General features: G+C 40.6%; 1 protein-coding gene across 1 annotated transcript; it reads right to left on the bottom strand.

Moving 5' to 3' along the window:
- Positions 1 to 1772: 1772 nt before the first annotated feature.
- Positions 1773 to 6825, bottom strand: LOC115570857 (transmembrane protein 238-like). Its single transcript, XM_030399620.1, has 2 exons — positions 6101 to 6825; positions 1773 to 2058 (listed from the first exon to the last, which is right to left on the bottom strand). The coding sequence occupies exon 1, from the start codon at positions 6782 to 6784 to the stop codon at positions 6110 to 6112; it is 675 nt and encodes a 224-aa protein (XP_030255480.1). The 5' UTR covers positions 6785 to 6825; the 3' UTR covers positions 1773 to 2058; positions 6101 to 6109.
- Positions 6826 to 23457: the final 16632 nt, after the last annotated feature.

Raw genomic sequence — 23457 nt, 5'->3', positions numbered from 1 at the left:
AATCACCACAGAGACTGGCCAGGAACAACGGCCATAGGAAGGAAATCAATAAAAATGCAACGGGAATAAATACATGATAAACAGTGTCATCAAAATGAAAATGTGCAGATGGAAGACAAAGATTCTGGTCCTGATTTTAAGGGTTAAAGTGAGACGGGTTAAAAAAAGAAAAATCCACATAATCTGATGAAACACACAAAATGAAGGCCATCTAACACAGACTGGTATCATCGCAACAAGACAGTCTGAGCAGGGGTGGGGCCAGAGTGGTGGCCAGGGACTCATTTGACCATCATCGCTTGTGTGCTGTCGCTTGTGTGCTGTCACCGGCACTGTACGTTCATACAGGCATTTAGGTTTATACTCTAAAACCGATGAACAGCATAAGTTAAAGAAGATGCATGATGACTACAAAGAGACACATAACAACTATTGAAGAGAGACATACAAACGACAGAGATTTAAAGTTGTTAATTTGGCATTATTTTTTTTTTGCACTGAATAATGTATAAATAGTGGATGGCTTCTTATTGCATAGAGACAGGGTTGAACTGAACACATTTTGACACATTTTACAAAGGTACCCTCCTTCTGTAAAACCGTGCCCTTCCCTGAGCCTGATCTACTCATCATATGATTGTCTTTTCAGATTAAAGTTCCATATTTGTCCTTTCACAGTGAAGTCCAGATCAAGAAGACGCTAAGAAATCCCCCTACAGACAAAAGAACAAAGCTTTGTTAAAGGGAAATCCTTCACTTCACAACATGTCTTATTTGTGTAATTCTTCTAAGATTTGCTCTTGTACCTTTGACTCGGTCTCATTTTCCAGCACAAGCTGCCAGATAACTGCTTTGTATTGCAAACGAAGAAGCCGTGAATCTCATTTGGGGAGTAATTCCATCGGCGCATCCAGGTTTCCCAGATACCAGAAGATCCAGAACACCAGGCTGAGGAAGATAATGAGGGGTCCTGAGAAGACAAAGAAATCCCAGAAACTGAGGGGAGCAAAGATGCCAACGAAGAAGAGGATGAGGCCTGCTGCATCAAGGAAGACAGCGATGAAAAAAAACAGCAGGCAGCGGCCAAGATAGGCGGTATAATCCATGATAGAAGTAGTCGACCGCGCTCACAGTTTCCGCAATTATTCACAGCTTTACCACTTTATCTGTGTGACATGTGAGAAATGTGAGGACTGAAATAAATTCAAAGGAATGAGTTCTTTCCCTCTCGGAGCCGCTCGCTAGTCTGAGGCGAGACTGATGAGAAGGAAGAGTTTAAACACTCAGGTCACATTCCTTTCTGTATCTACATCTCACATTTTTTTCATGACACCGTCTGACAGAGGAGAAATATGTTTCCTTAATGATGACAAGATTTTCAAGCTCTATTGGTGGATGTGGCTTCATTTCATAATCATGTTACATTCCAGCATCCACAGATCCAGGCCTTATCTTGGGCACACAGGTGGATTTGAAAATCTGGAAATATTTGACTCTGTTTCTGGCATTGATGCTTTTTGAATAAAGTATTGGAAGATCACTGAGGGTGCTGCTTACACCCATCAAAAGGAACATTACAAAGTGACTTTGAAAGAAATCTGAGCTTCCCGTCTGGCTTCTAAAAGTTTTTAAACAACAAAAGGTAGAACCCAGACAAGGAAGAGAAGATAAGAAAAACAGTCCGTTGCACAACTCATGGGCGTTACTGTTTCATTATCTGACATCAAACAGTGTCAGTCAGTTGTATGAAGTAAACGCCTTAAAACAACAGCTACAATGGATGACATATAAACTTTATTTCCCAAAAAATAATTTACATCCGTCACAAAATCAGCACATAAAAATAGAAATTTGCTATGTACAAGTTGAAGACCTTTTCTTCCTCTGTGCACAGCCCTTCTGCCTACTGTTGATGCAGGAGCTTTTCCCTGATTAAGAAACTGTCTTCCCCATTTAAAAAAAAAAGTGACTTTAGTTCATTAGCTCAATGTTTTCAGTCTGTTGGACAGCAGAATGCCGCGGGCGTCCGTCCTGCTGCACCAGGAAACCGGATGTCACCTGAAAAGAAGAGCAAAGAGAGGGTTTTATATATCTGTACATTCAAAATTATTATGGGAATTAATGTGAAGGGAGGGGAAAAAATGCTAAACTTAAAAATGCTCTGGAAGACTTGAGAGAAGCCGCAATATGATTTGGGAACCCTGCATTTTGTTGAAGATGATAAGATGATTGTTTGGTGATCTGGAAAAGTCCCCTCTATAACTTTTGATTACTCAATAAACATTTTAATAAGTTGACTTTCCTGAGACACAAGAGCAAGTGGGATGCAAGAATGTGGACATGGTTTTTTGAGGTATGTCGAAAATCTACTACTGTCTTCTCTGTTGTAGCATGAGAAAAAAGAATAAATTAAGAACAATAAAAAGGTATAAAGACATTGTTTATCTACAAATGTAACCAACTTTCCCTATTTTATCAATAGATTTGGTCGCTCTTTTACTGACATAATCAATATTCTCTGTATCTCACGTTCTCATAAATGAAGAATCTGGGTGAATTTAAGTGACAGTCTGTGGAACCAAGCAGATGAACCACAGTTAGCTTATTTGATCAATGAGTAAAAAAAACAAAACGTAAATTTTCATAAAACACAAAGAAAAGCAGTAACTACCCACAAATGACAAGCTATAACTAGGAAAAATGTGGTATTTAATTTTGCTTAGGAAATAACTAGAAGTAGCAGATGGTAGCAATAAATGGATTTTTTCATTGTTTGTCAGCTCGGTCCATCGGCAAACATCAGAGAAAATATATTGTTGGGAAATGTTATGGGAAAAAATAGTGACCCAAGAATGGAGCCCTGAGGTGCACCATTTTTTTTTAATTCCTACACTGTCCAGGCAAATTATTTTCTGAAAGCCATACTTTCACATTTATACTTCATTTAATGTCACAATTCAAAGTATCAAAGTTTCTGAAAAAAATCTTCAGATATGGTATGGCGAGATTCATTGTTGACAAGTGCTATTCGGATGTTGCCCACCACAGCCATGTAGGTGGAATAGCTTTTATCGAACTAAACTTGTGACTTCCTGATAAAAAGGTTTTTTTAACATGCAGCGGCATGTAATACAGTGCAAAAAGTGATTATACTCAAATACAATAGCACTTTGTATACCTATCTTCTTATATAGCGGCTGGTTGCAAAAACCTGAGGAAAGATACTGGAAAACTTAGATGCACTTCTACCACTGCCTAAATCCACAGACTGTCATTGCAGCTGCTCCTAATTTTAGGCCTATCACCTCCTGTCCCCAGTTCCATATTAAAACACAAATGAGAGCAGTATCAGCCTTTTGCTTTGTGACACCGATACGTCCCTCCATCATTAACAGCTAACAACCTTATGTACACAGCAGCAATAATACATGTGCATATAAGGCATTCATCACCTAAACCTGAGCCAAACCTCTCTGCATGTTACGTAACCATTACTGGCATCACTTAATGCCACACCGCACTGTTCCAACACTTATCTATGCAAGCCACCATCAAATCTAATTGATAAACCTCTCACTTCATGACTCATAATGTAGGGAGGCAGATGGCTGCTACAATATCAATGTTGTCTTTAGGTGGAGGCCTGTGTTTACTGTGGACATGTCCAGTGATAACAAGCTGTGCTCTATAATACGGTTGTAGCCAGGATTTTAGAAACACTGAGGTCCATTTTCCACAGTGTGACCCCACCTGCCACATCACCTTTTTGATCATCTACATAGAAACAGCCAGTAAAACAGCAGATGAGCAACAGTTTCATGCTACATACCAATTTTAAGTAGGTTTTGACCACAGTGTGTGTACACAGTTGAAAAGGGCAGAATTAAATGTATCAAAGACTTACACGAATTTGGTATTAATGTAATTCATTTTTTAAATAAATGTTATTTCTTGTTTTACTTTTTTTATTTCATGAGATTGCAGATTGAGATGTGACAGCTGCAGTATTTCTAGTAAAAAAGTATTACATGTTTAAAAACAATTGCTTCTGCGTTTTGCTTTTCCAGTGGCATTCTGAAAGCTGCCTTTTGCCTAACATTGTACAGTACACATAAAGTGTCATTTCTAGTTAATATGTGTTCATTTCTTGTATTCTGATGAAAAAACAGTCTTGCATATTGTCAAGATGTGTATAATATGTACTGTATAATGATAGAACATATGGAATTGGGATACAGCCATTGTTATTTCCTCTTTTAATAATTATTTTTACACTAATACACTCTGTCCCTGCTGGATAAATACTGAAATTAAATGAATATGTTTAGCCTAAAAGTAGTTCAGTTAAATCTTCTACGGGAACTTCGGTGTAGTGCAGGAAGCCAAAGGTTTGATTATGTTAGCCGTCTCCATTTCTAAACGTTAGCTACTGTTGCTCTCTGTTAGCGGAGCAGAGAGAGAGGCACTGACACGAGGCACTTAAGAAAATGCCCTTCATTTGGTCTGTCATGGAAAATCTGACCCGAGTCACTCACAAAGAAATCCACTGCCGAGCAGCATTAAACAACTTCAACACATCGTCCACAGCCTTGTATAGGCAACAGAGAGAGATGGGGCCAGCCTCATTTTTAACATCATGTTACAATCTGCTCGCATATGACCAATAACAAAGTGAATGATACATGTCAATTCCTACAATTTCCCACCAGAGATACATCCCAATGGTGCAGGAAAGGGTTTGAAACCACATCTAGACCATTTGGTGAGAAGAGAGTAATTACATAGTGTATGTGACCAGGAAGGTCAGAGTTGCCTCAGGCTTTTGACACCCGTTTGATGTGGAATCATGCAATTTATTTTTAACGCCCTAACCATCTACTCTGACTTCGTACAGGTGCACACATAACACTGCCTAAAATTGCACATGTTGAAGAAAACATTATTTTTTTATTTGAGACCCATGTCTCCAACACTGGAGTTTACATTCCGTATTTACACGAACTGCTGACTCTAAACGACATGACTCTAAACGACACAAAAGAAAAGTTTGCAATTCCCCTTTAACACAGTAAAGTTACAGTAAAGGGCCAGCCTCATTATTTAGTATGCACTGTTTGTTCTCGACCACACCATCAACACACACTATTCCATATCTCAAGATCATTAACCAGGTTAGATAATGTGGAAATCAGGCGAGGGCCCATTAAAGTTAACTACCTGAAACTGTTGGATGAAAGGAGTGTGCATGAAGCAGACGTATACATCATCTCTGCCTTTGCTGGCTGAGTGGGGAGGCCTTGCCATACCTATACCTCCTGCACCCCATTCCACTAGATCAATAAGCACTGCTGAGTTCCATTAAAATGCAATTGCGCCTTTTAGCCCAAAGGGTGTCTGGCTTGCCACCCGGTTACAAGCAAACTGACGGCTAAAATAATGCAAAACTGTGAAGGTGAGCAGAAACGGTCAGGCTCATTAATTAAAAGCTGCCACGGGCCACTGAAGATCTTTTCACAGCAGCCGGGAAAGAAAAAAAAAAAAAGATTATTATTACAGATATTCATGAACAGAGAGAGCAGGCAGGGTCCTGGGGGTGGGGGGGAGCTGTGTTTATGTGCCCATTCCTCAGGACCGACTTCGCCGTGGGGTGTCATCAGATCACTGACAATAATGTGAAGACATTTCATAATTATGGCTGGGGTGAGAGCTGAGGGAAGGCTGCCATGCCAACATGCCATACAGTAAGGATGCTCGCAGTAATGATGAAAGAGTTACAGCTAATGACAGCAAAACAGCAGCAGAGTGACAGACAGAGGGGAGCAGGGCCATGTGCTGAATATTTATGACTCTCAATCATGACTGTCTGTTGGGTCCACAGGCCCAGAGGATCACACATCTTTCAGAGGCTTGCTTGGAGACTGCAACTGGCTGCAGTGTCAGGAGATGGAGCAGGTTGGGGGAAATGGGTTTTCAAGTGAACAAGTTACAATAATAGACTCTAGACGGGGAGGATGCTGAGGTGGCCCCGGGTTAGCTGATGAAGAGTAGGAGGAGGAGGAGAAAGAGGAGGATGTTGTTGCTTTTGAGTTAAAATACGCACCGACTCCTGTCAGAGAAGCCTCTCAGCCTTTTCATGCGCTGCCTGGAGAGCCACGTCTGAGCTCCTCAGCACCCCCAGCTCCACGTTTTTATCAGCTGGAGATGCGCACTCAGTCCCTCCATCAAAGCCTCTGTTGTCGTGACCCGACGGGGCTCCACCACCGCGCCCGCTGCCTTCCCACGTAACCCGACACGGCGCAACAACACGCGCAGTCCCGTTCATCTCCTTCCCGTTGCCCATGCTCTTCTGCTTCTTCATCTCCTCCCCGGCTTCCAGAGGCTTCATGCCGCCTTTGGAGAACCTCTCGGACAGCTTCCTGGCCCAGTGCGTAAAGTTGATATCCAGTGAACCTGGCCTGTCCGCGTACAGCTGGACGTTCCCCGTGTACCACAGCACCCACCACACCAAACTGAGAAAAATAATGACCGAGCCCGTGTAGATTAGAAAATCCCCATAGAAGCGGCCGTCCAGGTTCAGGTTGCCGAAAACCCCGACCAGAAGCACAACCAGACCGGCCGCGTCAAAAACAACCGCGAGGAAGAAGATCGGCGCGCACCTCCCCACACAGCCGGGGGCCATACCGAAAGAGAGGAGAGAGGAGAGGAGAGGAGAGGAGAGGAGAGCAGAGCCGAGGAGCGGCGCTGCTGCTGCGGAACGCTTTAATTTGTTGATCAGGATGCACATTTCCCCACCTTACACCTGTGCGGGGGTTCACCTGTGCGCAGGCCCCGCCCTCCGTCCATACGTCACTGTATCCAGTGGGCAGCCAGGGGACTCAGATCAGCATGCTGCCTTCGAACGCACAGCGTAAATTTCACACTTCGACAAGCTTCCGATGGAGGCAGAAATTAAAACAACGCTTTGTTCAGCTTTCAGATCAACGGCTTTCTGTATTCAGACAACGTTGATACCCTTATATCAAATGATGAAGTACTTGATGGAAGACACAGCACAGACACCCCTCCATTGAACAGTCCCTCATAGATGATAAAAGGAAAAAGATGTCCTGTAAATTCATTGTCTTCATGTATTTTGCTGGGTGTTTTAAATCTGTTACTTGTTTCCTTTAAGTGAATGTTCTCTTGCTGTGTGTTTAAGTTTGATGTCTGCCCTTTTATGTTAAAATGTATACCCTGCTGTCTTGGCCAGGACTCTCTTTTAAAATACATTTTTAATCTCATATTATATTTCTGGCCCAGTAAAGGAAAAGAAAATTGTCGACATGAGTGTCGTGTCCTCAGAACTGGCGACAGCTCTGTGAACAGTTCCATGAGAAAAAGTAAGAACATTTGAACCGACCCTTTGGTTCATGGGCTGTGAAATGACTCAGCGGTTGTATTTTCATTGATATTAAACATGCCCTTGAATGCATCAAATGCTAAGTTTAGGTATTTTAGGTTCAAAAAAGGCTGAACAGAAAAACATCAAACACAACAGCCACATTCAGGATGCTCTGATGTTTTGTATAAGGACTGAATGATGCAATCTAAAGGTAGCAGCTGTGAGGTCGCCCTGAATGTTATTCAGTTTTGGTGAGATGTTCACTGCAGAAAGGGGAGTTTCACTGAGAACCAGGCTCTGTTTTGCAGGAACACCCTGTTCACACCCACACAGTTCCACACATTCACACCTGGGAGCTGCCCAGTTAAACCACAGTCTGACTTTCTGACCAACGAGCAGCTTCACTGAAGCAGTACGGGCTCTTGCTGAAAGCCACAGTGATGACGATGCAGGAGGAGCGAGCGTGCGGTTTCACTTTGCTCAGACTCATTGTGCTGGTCTGGGGCTTGAACCTGGGACGAGCGATGTACTTTTGTATCCTCGAAGGATTGCGTCCCACTCAGCTACATAAATAGTAGCAAACACTGCAGTGTTTTGACCTACAGATTAATAAGATAGATAGATCTTTATTGTACAACGAAATTGAGATGCAACTCCTTATCTGTAGATGGAGATTAATCTCTAATCTCCATCTACAGATTAATGAGTCACTTAGCTTTCACTGTCATTCTACACGGTGTGCAGCAGTTAACGGTTGGATTATTTCAAAAATAAGTTTCTTATGTCTTAAACACACACACACCCAAGACATTTTCAGGGTTCAAGCTTCATTTAATCGTCATTCTACAACACGTAGTTGTTCAAGCAAGTTGTAGTACCTACATGTTACTCAAGAAATGGTGGAGTGTGGATGAGTTCAGGAGTCTCACATTCTGAGGAATGAAGCTGCTCTGTAGTCTGGTGGTATGGAAGCAAATAACTTGTGTATGTGTTGTCAGATGGCAGCAGGGTGAACGGACTGTGGCTGGCTGGGAGTGTCTTTTAGTATCCTTTGGTCTCTGATTTAATTTCTCATCCAATACCAAGTACAACCCAGGCTAGTTTCGCCAATACCAATACGATGCCCATTGTGTAAAAGCTTAGTAAAACTGCATTCTGTGGTTTATAGCACGTGGGCAACTCACACAGCTTGAATCACTTTCCCTCAAATGGAGACAACGAGGTCAAAAAGATCCTGCAGCACTTGTTAATAGAACAACTGTATTAGACTGATGCATTTCGGCTCGTGGACTTCATCAGTGCCATCAAGAAACAAATCGCAAACATTTCAATATGGAAACATTTAAAAAGACAACCAACCATATATATCCTACTTAACTTCCTCAAATAGTGACAGTAATAAATGTTGCCAACAGCTGCACTCTGTCTGTGTACCTGGATAATACCTGCCAGTACCAAAGTGATTAAAGTCTGTCTTGCCCTAGCAGCACCTTGCTTCTTATCTTCTTCAGGCCGCCGCTGCCTGACCTCAATATATTCTGACAGGCAGAAGGAGTTCCTATCAACTGGGTATTATTTAGACTCGATCCTGGTGATAACGTAGTTACCCTCCACTGCGTCCCTGTTCATGATAAATAGACATTTATCCCTAATTACTGAGTTTTGATATCAATCTTTTACTCTGTCGTGGAGTAAAAAATACAAAGGAAAATACAAAGGATTAATGACATAAAGTGGAAGCCCTGTCAACTTATGCTTGAGCAAATTGTGTTAATTACATTCCAACGCTATTTAGATACAATCCTATGTTACATCGTCCTCCTTTAACACTTCAACACTCATACCCTACATACACACATAAATGCAGTATTATAGCCTGCTTGTAGTTGATTTAGTTGGGTTGCTTCTCAAAGACAAAATAAACCCATTAACATAAGTAGTGCACATAATTTAGTTGTTTAAAATCTCAGACAACTGTGAAAAAAAATTCACCGGGAGAAGATGTTGTTTAATTGAATAAATTCATTAAAACTTACAAATGTCGGCAAACTTAAAGTGTCACAGCTAGTTCAAAGTGAAACACACAGTGGGCTAGAAACCATTCAAGGAGAATTTTCAATTTGCTCGGCTGAAGAGGCTGTGTAACTATCTCGAGCTGCTGAGATAATTAAGTGTAATGATGGAAAGAGATGTGTCGAGACATGCAAATATTCCTCTAAGCTATTCCCAATATGCTTGCAGTTTGAAATGTCACACAAGGCAGCCGCAGTAGAAAATCCCCACCTTTCTCTCTGGTTGTATTTCACCTCTCTCATGGATCCAATGTGTGTGGTCATTTTGAAATCCTTGAAGGCAGCAATATCCTGCGCTTCAAACCGGCACAGTGAATTTTGCCAGCAGCCTCCTGCAGCCCAGCTCAGTGACCCCCACACCTGATTGAAACTGCAACCTAGTCACACTTTGAATGATTTCATGACTTATTAAGCGCCGTGATTAACTGGAAGCCGTGGCAGATTACATGGATTTCCTTCAGTGAAGTCCTTCATGGCTCAATGTGATTTCTCTGCCGTATGCAAGGCATCTGCTGCAGAAACTTACATGAACATAGAAATGAAATAAGGGATGATCACAGTGTCTTCCTAGATAGACACAGAGGATGTCTGGGACCACACCTCCAACAGTTACGAATTAGATAAATAAGCTCTGTCTGTGTTTACCTGTGCACAGTGACAGTGACCAATACTGACATTAGCACATGAAGGGTACATTTCCTCATTTTGACAAGCCAACACAGTAACTCATATTAATTTGACTGCTAGAGGGCGCCAGTCATCTTTAGAACACATCTAAACCTGCCTGGAGCACTGCATTTGAAATAAACTGCACTGCCTGAGCAGCAGCCCAGAAGTAAAATCTGTAAAAGCAACATTTTTGATTGAACCATATTATACAGAACTCATGCTGTTTTTTAAAATAGTTTCACACACATAAATTACATCTAAAATACATTATCTGCACACATACGAGGGCTGTACATGTACTTTGACATAAACAGATGTGAACATATACAGCACAACAAAAGACAAGTCAAACATAATTGGTATAAATAAAGCGTTTAAAAAGGGGTCTAAAACCTTAAAAAAAGATTGCCTGTAATTTTCTGGCCCGGTTACTCACACACTGTCTGTCTTTCAGTCAGTTATGTGTGTCTGAGGTTAAAGTTTTATTGAATTCATCTCTGATTGAACTGTATCAGGCTACTTTCAGATAGAAACATTTTGTCTACATAAAGATAAATATTACCCCACTAATTTCTATTTTATTTCTGTCACTACACCGAAGTAAAGAGAGATTTGTGTAATGAAGCTTTAATTTAAAGCTGCACAAATCAGTATCTTTATATTAAAACAACTACAGGGAACTTCCATTTGTTATTGGTTCTGCTGCCCCCTGTGGACAAAAGCAAAACTAACTCCAGCACCTCCTCACTTGAAGATCTTGATCTGGCTCGTGGTGCATTTGGTTTGGAAGCAAGTGAAAGAAAGATGCAACATATTTGAGAAATATAATTATCTATTCATTATTATTTATTTTTTTTACACAGCTGTTTGCAGGATGAATAAGGTGAAATGCACCGATTTGTGGCTTTGTCATTTGTCATACTAACTAATTAACAATTAGACAATGGTGAAACAAAATAAACTTTGTTGTAACTGCTAATCCTGAAAGTAAAGCAACGGAGGGGCGGCACATACAGGCATATAGTTGACATGCTCAATGTAGCATCGCTTATCATGGAGTAGAGTGAAAATAACAGACCCCAACTTCTTCTTTTGCCTTGTGATGGAATATTTATTGCTCTTTAATGGTATTCAATGAGTAAGAATCAAGAAACCAAAATCAGTGTCCAGAAATCTGTAAAAGTAAAACTTTTCAATACAACTACAGCGTTCGCCCCTGGAGACAGTCAAAAAACTAGCTACACCTGTTCCCTGATTGGTGGTTCCATTTATATTCCAATTCACCCACAGCACAAAGGCAAAATCTACAGGACACATTTGTGTGCTACAGACCAGTGCTGTAGTCAAGACCACCTAAACTGAGACAGAGATCAGTTTGAGTCTGACACAGCATGACAAACAACAAAATGTGGAACCTGCAAACCACAGTCTCTCCTAAAATTGATCTGAGATCCACATTCCCATGGAAACAGCCACAGATGACAATAAACATTCATCTTCATTAACCACTTTTATTGGCATATATATTAGAGCCTGACTGATATATTGGTTGGTCTATATTATCAGCTGATATTGGCCTATTGCAGACATATCAGTATAGGTTATACATGTTTTGATTTCGGCCACCATGAAACTTGTTGGTTTTACGGAACATGATGCATTCTTACTTTTCCAGTGAAGCTTACTGTTTCAGTGCACTGATGTCATTTTAGAATAAAGTTGATTGGATTGTTAAACTGTAAACTATCCTGCCTCTTTTACAGATCTTTGTCTTAAATGTTTGATAACCATATGTGGAGGATCATTACAAAAGAATGCGTGTATACTGGCGATACATCAATATCCACAATTGTATTGGCCACAGTAATTGTGTATTGGTTGGGTTGTAATATATGTATGTGTACATGTAAAGTGTACCTTTAGATATGTCTTGGTGAAATAATACAAAAAAAATATTATATATATAGGATGAATTTTATATGTGGTAAAATTCACCTCTACAACATCTTTTGATCATTATTTGTTTATTTATACAGATACAAAGAAACCCTGAAATTGAATGTTCTAGGTAACTCTTGTCTCACAGATAACCTCATTAGTTACTGAGTATATCAAACTGGTCTTGAAATGAGATCCAGTCCTCTTTCTCTGTGACCGAGACAGGCCGAAGTAAAAATGTGGTTGAGACTCAGATCAGACCTCAAGAATTGTCTTTTAGACCAAGACCAGTCTCGAGCACCGCAACACTACTACGGACAGTTAACTGAAGAAACGACTTGTATATTTGTTTCAGTACTGTAAATTTCTACGTAGGCTGACAATTTTGATTTGCTTGGTAATAGTAATTTTGTTGAGCTAAAGTGAGATGTCTCCACAGAGACCAGAAGATACTCAAAGACAACTCCCACCCCAGCCACAGTCTGTTCACTCTGCTTCCACCTGACAACAGATACAGAAGTATCTTGACACTTGAATAAACACAAACGATTCCGCGATCAGTCTCACATGAAACACATGGGGTGAAATTTGCTTCTCTTTATGTGTGAACACAGATAGCTTGTTAGCCTTAGCTAGCTTGGTAGCTTCAAGATACATCTATTAGCGCATTATTGTTTACTGCCAATGACAGCTGGCACCAGTCTCTTTGAGCCTCATCTGAAACCTTTGGGAGATGACACAGTGGCTGTCCCCCCCCCTCCCCCTTTTAACAGTTAGTGTGTTCCATGATGGATCAAATGGCTATGTGTAATGTACAAAGTTTTGCTCATAGTCACAGGTCAAACTTTTTGCTTCTTTTAGCCAGTTGTAATCTCGGCCCTGAATAATCTAATTTCCTGCTGCAGCAGGAAGCTCTTCAGAGCTAATAAACCCACGGTACACTACCTGCCCACAGCGAAACACCACACAGACAAAATTAGCTACTAGGTGGTGAAGCTATAACTAAATTAACTTATCTGCTGTGTCTGGAAACAAGTTTCATGACAGCACTGAGACTGAACTAAAACAGTAATGTTGAGAGCTATAAAAACCTAACAATTAGTTAGAAGAAGCAAACTCTGTGGAGTTGATGTGATGATTCTCAGTCATTATTACAAGTTAGTGTTTTCAGATTACCCATTTGATTAATTGTCAGTACAAAATCATTGATGAGTGCAGCTTTAATGAGCATTTCTTACCAATGATTTTAGACATTCTGCTGTTGATTGTGACATTTGTTTTATTCCTAACTGAATGCAAAGATGTATCTGTGTCGGTCTGTAGGGGCATTTCGGATTTAGAAAAAATATTCTGCTTTTCGAAAATCAGCAAGTGACTATTTTTTCTTTTACATGTGCAGTTTTGTTGAGGATGTAGACGAGAAAACAGGAAACATTTTAAACTACACGTGGAAGTGATTCATATCAATACACATTAAAAATTCTGCTATTAAAGGGCAAGCACAAACCCCCCCTCTTTGACTTGTTATATGATATAGTAAACGCCAGGGGAGCTGAAAGAGATGAAAACAAGCCAAATACAATTCTTCAAAAATGATGCCTAAGAGACATTTGCACTTAAAACAGCTCAAACTTGTTTTTCTCCCCTCTTCCTATAAAGGCTCAGTGAAGAGCAGCTCACTCACCCTCCACTTAGGAGTGTAACAATTTGATTGACTGCTCAGGAAGAGAAGCCGCTGCTGCAGGCTCGTTACTGAGCGCACACAGTTCAGTTAGTTTGTCTTTAGCATGCAGGGGGGTTTCAATAAAGTCAAGTATGCTGATAAACCCTGGTTGATTACTGTACTCTTTCATTACTGTTTCCCCTTTCTGCACTCTGGCATTTGGCGGGTACTCAACTCCCATCACTCCTGCCCATATTTTCTTTTTATTATAACCACACATCATGATCTGAGCCCTGCTTTCTGTCACATAGCCTCGGTAAAATTGGATAATAATACAAATTGTTCCACCGGCAATGCAGTAAATTTGCTTTTAAAGACACAGTGGAGGTAGAGCTGCAGAGACATTACGAACTGCAGAGATCCGGTCACCTTGGCAGTGGAAGGAAATGCTTGCTTTACAAACTGAGTCCCTGGAGATTGCATTATAGTGTAGAATCAATCAGAAAAGACATGTAGCACAGAAACACTTTATCTGTGCCAGGGAGAGGCATGATTGGAGAGTTAAACCTTCCTATTTTCCCTTTGAACAACTTCTGGAAGTAAAGGAGCTGGAACTGTATTAAATAATTGAGAGTTGGAAGGTAATTGAGGACATAGATCAATAATATCTAGGGGGTTGTTCTCATTACAGAGATACCCAGACACATCCAAAAGTTTTGGCTCAATGATGATGAATCTGGAGAGAAAGACAGAGACAAAGAGAGGGAGAGTAAGGAGAAAGGGAGCAATGAGATCTAAAAATTTTACAAATGAGACCCATTTCCCTTCCCTGTCTGTCTCATCAGACCCCCATATCAAACCTTTGGATGTGGCAGGTGGTTTGGCCGCCTCAGATCTCTGTGCTTCGAAATGGGGATCTTTCTAGGGAGCCTGACGGCTTCCCGGGCGCTGATTTCCCAGAGGATTGGCAGTCTCGACACGCATGGGCGTTCGTGAGCGTTTAAACAGTCAACCCCCCACCTCACCCACCCACCCAGCCTCCCTAACGGCACCCGGCTCCCTATTACAGCCTTTTCTATCCTCTCATCCACTCTTTCTTTCCTGCTTCCCCTCCTCCCTCAAGCACGCTACGTTTCTGCTTCTATCACCTGTTGGCAATGTAAAAAGGGACGCGCTCGACTTTTGAGAAACCTGCGGGATTAAACAGAGTCATTTCATTAAATGTTTACACTGCCTTAGCCACAAGTGAGGGTTGTGAGTCGATGAAGCTGGGGTTTCAAATCAGAGATTGTATCTGTTCCCCCACCTGGGTTGGAAATTGGAGGGCTCCATTTAAACTGATAGTGTATTTCCACCTGTTTATCCCTGAGGGGCTTTGTGTGGAGGCAGAGCTGCTATGCTCGCTCCCATACACACACACAGCCAGCCACACCTGTGAACACACACTTTTGTTTTACCATCAAGACACACAAGGAAGTTTAGCTCCATTTCCTTCTATTCATTCAAAGCAGAGCGTCTGTGACAGAATAGCCTGTGTGCTCTTCCTTGTGTGTTTTTGACTTCTTATGCTTTGACAGTCATGCTATTTGCTTCCAACCTGTGTGCAACACTGTGTCAAACACTGTGTACCATCAACTTAAACTCACCCATCATCGGTTTCCCCCCTACTGAACTAAAGTGATCCTAACAGGATTTTTTCCTAAATCCAGGTCCTGAAGTCTTGTTGAAGCTTAGCATGGCCCAGATCTTCTCCAGTTTAGAATGCTAAAATTAATTCAGAGTACTGAGAAGGGTTAAGTACATTAAGACAGTACTTTTATTTTCCAAACCTTGATTTTTTTTTTAACATACTATTACATACACCTATAGGCTAGTTCACGTGGTGAATGCGTAAGAGTTGTCTTTTACAAACCCAGCAGACACAGAGCAACATTAGCATTACATCAGTGTCTAACTGGTAAGTGTTATTCGAATATTCACTCTCCTTTAAGTTCGTAGTCTGCTGTTTGATGCAGGGCAGGTAGGCAGCCAGTTCTATTTGTTACTGAAAAACTTTCTCACTTACTTACTGCTGCTGGCTGCCGTGAGCAGTCGACCAAAACAGCAAAGAAAACACTGCTGTAATTGCAGAACTGAGTGATAGTTCACTCTGTAATGTTATAAAGACAAACTCCATAAGGAGGGGAAAAAGGAGAAAGCTCTCTATGGAGGCCAGCAATAATCATGTTCATCTTAATAATATGAAGATAACCAAATTTGGCAAACAGAATAACTCAACATTACTTACAAAAACAACAAAAGGAACATTTTAATTAAAATTACAAAAAATCTGTATTCTATCGCACGCCAGGAAATCACTGACACTATTTTATTACAATCACATTAAAACAACAAAGAGCAAACTACGTTCTTTCAACTCTTCTACTTTTTTCTGCTAGTCTGGTATGTATCTTTATAGGGAATTCATGTACCTCTTATTCAGATATATATATTCTAATTACTCATGAGCCGGGATCCCTTTGGTTCACGTTAAAAGGCTTTTAAAGGGTAGGAAGGAGGAAGAGATGAAAATGTGAAAATCATCCAAATATCATTTTATAAGCCCTACTGTTTAACAAATCCTCCTCTCAGTCTCTAAAAGTACAAAACACTGAAGATTTTTCTTCACGCGTCCAGTGTATGCATTCTGTCTTCACTCGTAGTTCGCTCTTTGTTGTTTTTAATGTAATTGTTAATGGATTAAGTTCAATTGTGTCCTGGTGTGCCCTGGGTTACTGATTTCTTTGGTCTACTGTGGTTTGTTCTAACAAATCTGGGAGTACATTTCCTGGATAAGCCCCAGTGCACAAATTGGGGAACCCTTTCAGTCAGCTGGTTGCTGCTAACAATAGGTGAACAATAGCCAGGAAACTAATGTTACAGAAAACAGTACCAGCCAAGACGCAGCAAGTGTCAAAGAAGGAGCCACCGCCACCCGTGAGAGAGGATGATGTTTGTAACAGTGAAGGCTATCTGCATGTGTTTCAGTAAGATAAAGAGAGAGAGAGCATGTACATGTGTTGATATGAGTAGGTTTGGGGAGGTTAATCCCAGCTGGTCACATGTTTTACACCTAAATACAAACATATACATGCATATGAAGAAAAGTGACAGGGATGCACTTTGAATATATCTTATTAACACTTGATAAAAGTGTAAGAATCCAAAAGCATTTGCATTCTCCTGCTTCTCATCTGAACTTTTGTTCCTTTCTACACAAACACACACCTACACACATGCCATACATTCAACCTTGTTGAGGTCAAAGGTCATCTCCCATCAGCTGTTGTCCTGGGAGACCGTCACCCCCCTGAGGACATCGATGGCTGTTTATAGACGCAGGCCTTGGCATCTCTTGTATCCACTCCACTTTAACACAGGCCAGGAAACTGACTGGGAAAGTGGTGACGCCAATGAAATCTCTCCCCCTCAGCTCCCATCCTCCATTCTGAGTGGCTATTGTCTTCACCCCGGTCATATAAATCAGACGGTGCGTGAGAGAGGAGGAGGATTAAAAGAAGAAAAGGGAGGGAGGGACAGAGGGAGATGGAGTGGAGGAGAAAAAAGAGAAACGGGTCTTATGGCCAAACTGTCCTCTTCAAGGTCGTCACGGTGATTGGGTTGGTGTAAGGAGGATGGGACTCAGGGAAATGAGAAAGCACAATGTCCACCCTGCAGTGTGTGTCATTTGCTCCAAAACATTTTTTTTTTCCTGGAGCCCTCTTGGCTCCCTACTCCTTAGAGCTCTTAAAGAAGCAGAACAAGAAATATACAAGTTTCATAGCATTGAATAATTTCGGGTGGACTGGCACATTGAAGAACTACCAACGCTTCACTTCCAATTTCATGACTGAGGCCCACTTTTAGTGAACAAAAATTCAGAAATGTTTTGCAACCCTGTCCAGCATGTGAAAAGACGTGTCTCATCACATCATTTCCATGAGAATATGTGTGAGTTCTGGTATATGTGTTCGGTGTGATCTGTTCTTTGTAACAGGAAGCAGATGGCTCTCACTCCTACTCTGGGTTGTAATTCTCATTAGCACCTTCATTAACACTTTGGTTCTTGAGAGGTGGGTCATGGTCCAAAAGTGGGTTGCAGTGAAGCCTAGACTTATGATAATTTTCACCATCAATTAATCTGCCAGTTATTTTCATAATTAATCAACTAAGCATTAGTTTAAAAAATGTCACAAAACTGTGAAAATGCTCATCACAATTTCCCAGAGCCGAAAGTGGAGTCTTCAAATCCCTTCTTTTGTCAAACCAACAGTCCAGTTGCTTGAGAAAAGTATGAAATGATGAATCGATTATCAAAATACTTGCCAATTAATTTCCTTGGATCGTGAATACTTAACTTTTCTTGTTAGGCATCAACCCCTAGTAGCCATAGCTATTATTGCAGCAGCAAAGGAGAAAGTCAGGTAAAGAAATATAAAGAGCTACAGAGTCTGCATACAAAGGAGGACTGGGTAGATGGTTGGGATAAACAAGCATAGGACTTACATCCAGGAGACTGCTGTTCATGTCCAGTCAACAGTAACAGTGGGACATTTGTAGTTATTTTACCAACACCACAACGTTTTTCTGAACCTAACCAAGTAGTTTTCTTGCCTGAAACTGACCAAACTGCTGGCATATGGTGAAGTTCCAGTGCAACTGTCACTGGTAAGCTGCAGCAGTCATGGGTTGTTTTGGGAGTCACTGGCAATCTACCTGTTCAGCCGTTTAGGTATGAAGATTTGTTGGAATGGGCTGCAGGTGAATGGGTATAGATTAAAAAGTTATTTTATTTTGAAGCACAGTAACTCGTTGCAGAGTGACTAACAGATGGGTTAGCTAGTCCATGACATGGCCAGATGCATCCATGACAACAGATATATTAAACTTGGTTTTACTTCTATTGAAGAAAAGGTTCAAGGCAACAGCAGCACTCCTTGTATTTTGTCAGGTTGCTCACTGTATTGTAAACTCTACACTTTATTTTACCTTTACCTTTACCCATGTGGGGGGATCCTGGATCAGTTTGCTGTTGATAAAATCATACCACTGTCCAACAATACCATAGTATGGGGGATTCAAGAAATGTCTGACATACAACAACACTGCCCATATAAAGGCCAGTGACTATTAAGCACTACAGATGGATGAATCCATCGATGTTGCAGTAGTGCCATTTTACAGGTGCAGTTTCTCTGTAGTAGAGAGGATTCCACCTCCATAACAATGGCTGCAGCCAGCTATGAAGTCACAGAGGTCAACGACCTTGGTAATTATTTCCTAAACATAAAAATTAAAAATCTGCGCTATGTTAAGGGACTGTTGATCAGCTGGTCCAGGTCTATTAGTGCTACACAGATCTGCTGTAATTCTGTCACAGACACTCCTTCACATGACTGTTCAAAGCAACACAATGACAGAAGTTGCAGCAGGGGGATGGTTTTCAAATCCTGCTTATATTTAATATTTACAGATGAGTTACCAGTGCACAGTGCAGCAAGCTGCAGCTGCGAAGTCATTAGAGCACCGGTCTGACAGAGAGCAGTTTAATGTATGCACACCGTAAATGCTTCAGAACTTCCATTACTCTTGCTTTCTTATGTAATGTGGCCAGATATTCAAGCTAACGTGTGCATTTCGTTATTCACTCTCATTAGTGTAGCCTGATCAAGAGGAAAGTAGAAACCAAATCATGCACATGAAACAAAGACAAACTACTGATGTGATGTCTCACCCACAAAAAGTCTTCAGGTAAAAGTGAACTCACAAACTCAGATGAGTCATCTAATATGAGACATTTTCAGAAAGATCTCATCTAATCTTACCGTCTTCATTTGATTGGACGGACCAGATGTGGGGGGTTACACTGGGACTTGGGACATCTGGACAGGATTCATCAAAGTTTAAGGAGTCGGTAACATTTAATAATTCTCTAGTAATTTTTTGGGCATAAAAGACATGGTCTATTATTTATGAGTTGTCATTTCATCACGAATAAATACAGACGTCTGTTCACCTCATTACCTGAAGAAGATCATCTGTGGTTGAAATAATCAGATCAGTCAGATTCACATCAAATAAAAGACAATTCTCCATAACGTCTCCTGGTTTGGTTACCTCCAGCCTTTGTTTACGTCCTCATCCACGTGTGACGTAGCCAAATAGCTATCACTGCATCATCCTCTGATGAAATTCCCCTTTACGTAGCCTAGTTGATTCACTTAAAACTGTTACTGGAAATGCACCAGATTTGCATTTTTATTTTTTGTATTTTTTGCAAACTTTCAAAAGTTAGCTCATTATTCTCTTGACATTCAATGGAAACACAGCTACTGATAGATATTCAGTGTTGAATTACATGAAATGTAACGTAAGGTGGAAATCTTTACTTTCCAATGAGAATCCAAGTTGCTACTTGCTGACCTATCCAGTAATGGTAGATGTGTAATCTGAGTGGCATTTTTTTTTTTTTTTTTACAGATGTTCTTGACTCTGCAATGGAAGTGACACAATAACTGTAAACAGACCGAAAAAATTGAAGCTTTCAAAAAGAAGATTGCACTGTGGAAGGTCATGTTTCAAGAGGAAGCTTGACAAGTTTCCTCATATTTGCCATGAGATGCAGGGAAAAATGCTCTGACAAAAGCTATGACTGCACATGGTGCTAAACTGCAGGACCATTTTAATGAATACGGGATGATGAGTGGATACGGAGGTGGAAAGCGTCATGTTGCCTAACGAGGAGGAAGCTCAGCTGGTCGCGCTTGCATTTGACAGTATGCTGAAAAGGAAATTTGGTTTGATTAGAGGCCCACATTTGAGCATCTGCTGTGTATTCATGTATATTTTTCCTTTAAAGAAACTAATTTAAAATGCAGACTCAGACTTTATTTATCAAAACCAACCTGTTTTTTCGCTTGCTCCTGAAACACAGACACTATTATGTCACCCTATTCTTCATTTGGCCAACTAACATTCTGTGTCTTTAGTGTTTACATATCACTGATTTTTAAGCCATCTTGTAATACATTATATTTCATTGTGCCATCACATATTTTATTATAACATTTTGTGAAATAAAATGTATTGTGAGGTTGCTTGTGTAGACCTTGACCTAATTACTGATGAGAAATCTGGATCAGTGGCGAACTTAGCTATTTAGGGGCTCCGGGCAGACAGTCATTTGGGGGCCCCTGCATCTACCGGTCTAATGTACCTTATATCGCATAACGAGATACTCCATACATGAACAAAAGCCACTATCCTTCCTTTCTTCCATCACACTCAGACAGTGTAATCCATATTGGATTAAACATCCTTTTCTATGGATATTGCAAACTCTCATATTGTCCGAATGTGTGCAAATGGATTTGAATTTGTTTCAACTTTCGTCCTCCTGATCTTCTTCAGCCCCTGACTAATGCATATTCTCACTGACAAGATAATCTTGACTCTTCAACTCTTAACAAAGATTCATATGACCTTGGATATACAATACAATATTGGCAATATTAGTAAAGACTTGACATTTGTTATTCCAGGGTTAAATAAAGATTTATCTAAAAAAAGAAAACAGATTGCAGACTGATGTATCTGGTGGTACAGAGCTATATATTGGTAAAGCTATGCTTGAACATCCAAATACACCTTATTCAAGACATCTACCAGCTCACCAGAAGCAAATATTTTCCTTAGCTTTCATGCAACTGTTAATTATTTCATACAGGGCCGTGCATAATATGCACTACACAAAGAAATGACCATTATTTACAGTAATGTAATATTTATCTGAATGTGTATGAACATATTTTTAAAACACTGAAAAGAGGTTTTGGAGCCATTTGGATTGACAGGAGCGATACTGTCGTCTGTGACAGATTCAGCTGTAATGTTTACCGGTGAGAGCAAATGGTGTAGACGGCTGCTCTTGTTCAGCTAACGGTCCCTCTGCCACCGCGGTTCCTGTAAAAAAGCTCAATAGCTTTGGCAGCTTTGAAATAAACTGCTGCCTTTGGTCCCTCTTCTTCTTTTTCTGTGACCTGCTTCCGTATATTCGCTTCATTTCTCTCCATTTATCTCTTTTCCAGTGCTTAATTTGTAAATCATAAGGTGCCTGAACGCAAAGTACATATGACATCGCAGGGATGACGAGACGGGCACAGATCCCAGAATGCACACAGAAAACGGTGCTGAAAACAACATGCAAATGGCCACTTACCAGGCTGTGGGACCTACAAGCCTCAATTTCTAATAATATCCATGGTATAAATGTTATGACAATAGTTTACAATAATTTGGCTATACTCTGCACAGCACAGGCAAATGCCCACATCACTACAGGTGGGACTTACAGTATACAGTCAGCAATTAATTTCTCAACAGGTCTAACTTGTAAAACATAAAAAACACGGCACGGCGGCCTATTAATAGACAGTATGCTTACCATATTTAGTTGTCCAAAACATCTCACATCACTACAATGTCTGGATTCCCCTCCTGTCCTTTGGCCACCCACGACCTCATGTTCGGGAGTGTACAGAATTTAGCCAGGGGGGGTCCAACAAGATTTAGGAAGAGTAAAGATGATATGGCAGATAAGCAGAGAGGCCCTATGGAGTTAGATTTGTGTCTTTATTACATGCAAGATAATAAATGATCTGTTAGAAAAAAAAATGTTTGAGAGAAAACATTTTCATACCAATAGCAAAAAATAATATTTGAGACTAATAAAAGTTTTGAAAGAAAGTATTTTCTCATAGAACATAAAAAAATATGAATTGGAAATTTTTAAAATTATTTCTGAGAAAAAAAATCTCTCTCTAACTTTTTTTTAACTCTCAAATATATATATTTTTTGCTATCAGTGTGAAAACATTTTCTCTCAAAAATATGTGTTTCTATGTGTGCAATTTCTTGCTCTCCTGTCAGGATTTTGCTCTCGCTGTGAAAATAATGTCATGGTGGGGCCACGTTCCTATTGGCCAGTCGGGTGAGAATTGGTTAGTCGCCATCCGCAAGGGGAGATGGGATAACAATCGCAGCATCAACAACACGAGCAGAACATTCTGCTGCATGTGACTTGCCTGAAGACCCCCCGCTGCGTAAAGCCACTTTTGATGGTTGGCGATACCAATGTAACGAGTAATGTAACTAGTAATGGAACTAATTACTTTCTTCAGGGAGTAATCATGTAATGTAAGGCATTACTATTTTTAGAGTTATGTGTAATGTGTAATATATTACTTTTTTGAGTATTGAGCCCCAACACTGGTGACCGCACACAACCTCCGGTAAGCCATTGCAAAGTTTATTTCAGTGCTGCTGCCACACAATATGTTTTTGATGTGTCCTTACATGCAGAATCCCCTTCAGTCTGATGCACATGAAACAGAGAATGTGCAACACCTTCCTAGAGTTCAGGTATGAGGCCCTCTTGACCCAAACGTTGAATTATCTGTAGCCTATCTGCACTTCATCTCTTTGGTGATTTTCTTTTCTATTTTCCCTCTTGCAGGTGTCAATTAGGTGGCAGCTATTAAGAAGGGCCAGGGATAGACTGGCTGCTGTAATCAGTAGGGAGCCCATTGATTTTGAATATCTTCGCTTGATCACCTGTCAGGAACTGCAGTTTTTACGGGCAGGGGAAACTTCTATGGATATTCCTCAATGTGTTTTAGTTGGCTTTGAGCAGCTCA

The sequence above is a fragment of the Sparus aurata genome, chromosome 20 (assembly GCF_900880675.1).
Source record: "Sparus aurata chromosome 20, fSpaAur1.1, whole genome shotgun sequence".
Lineage (NCBI taxonomy): Eukaryota > Metazoa > Chordata > Actinopteri > Spariformes > Sparidae > Sparus > Sparus aurata.
Note: the sequence above shows the minus strand (reverse complement) of the source record. Positions and strands in the feature narration are given on the sequence as shown.

Coding starts and splice junctions, on each gene's coding strand:
- LOC115570857 (XM_030399620.1), bottom strand. CDS start 6,784: ATGTGCATCCTGATCAACAAATTAAAGCGTTCCGCAGCAGCAGCGCCG.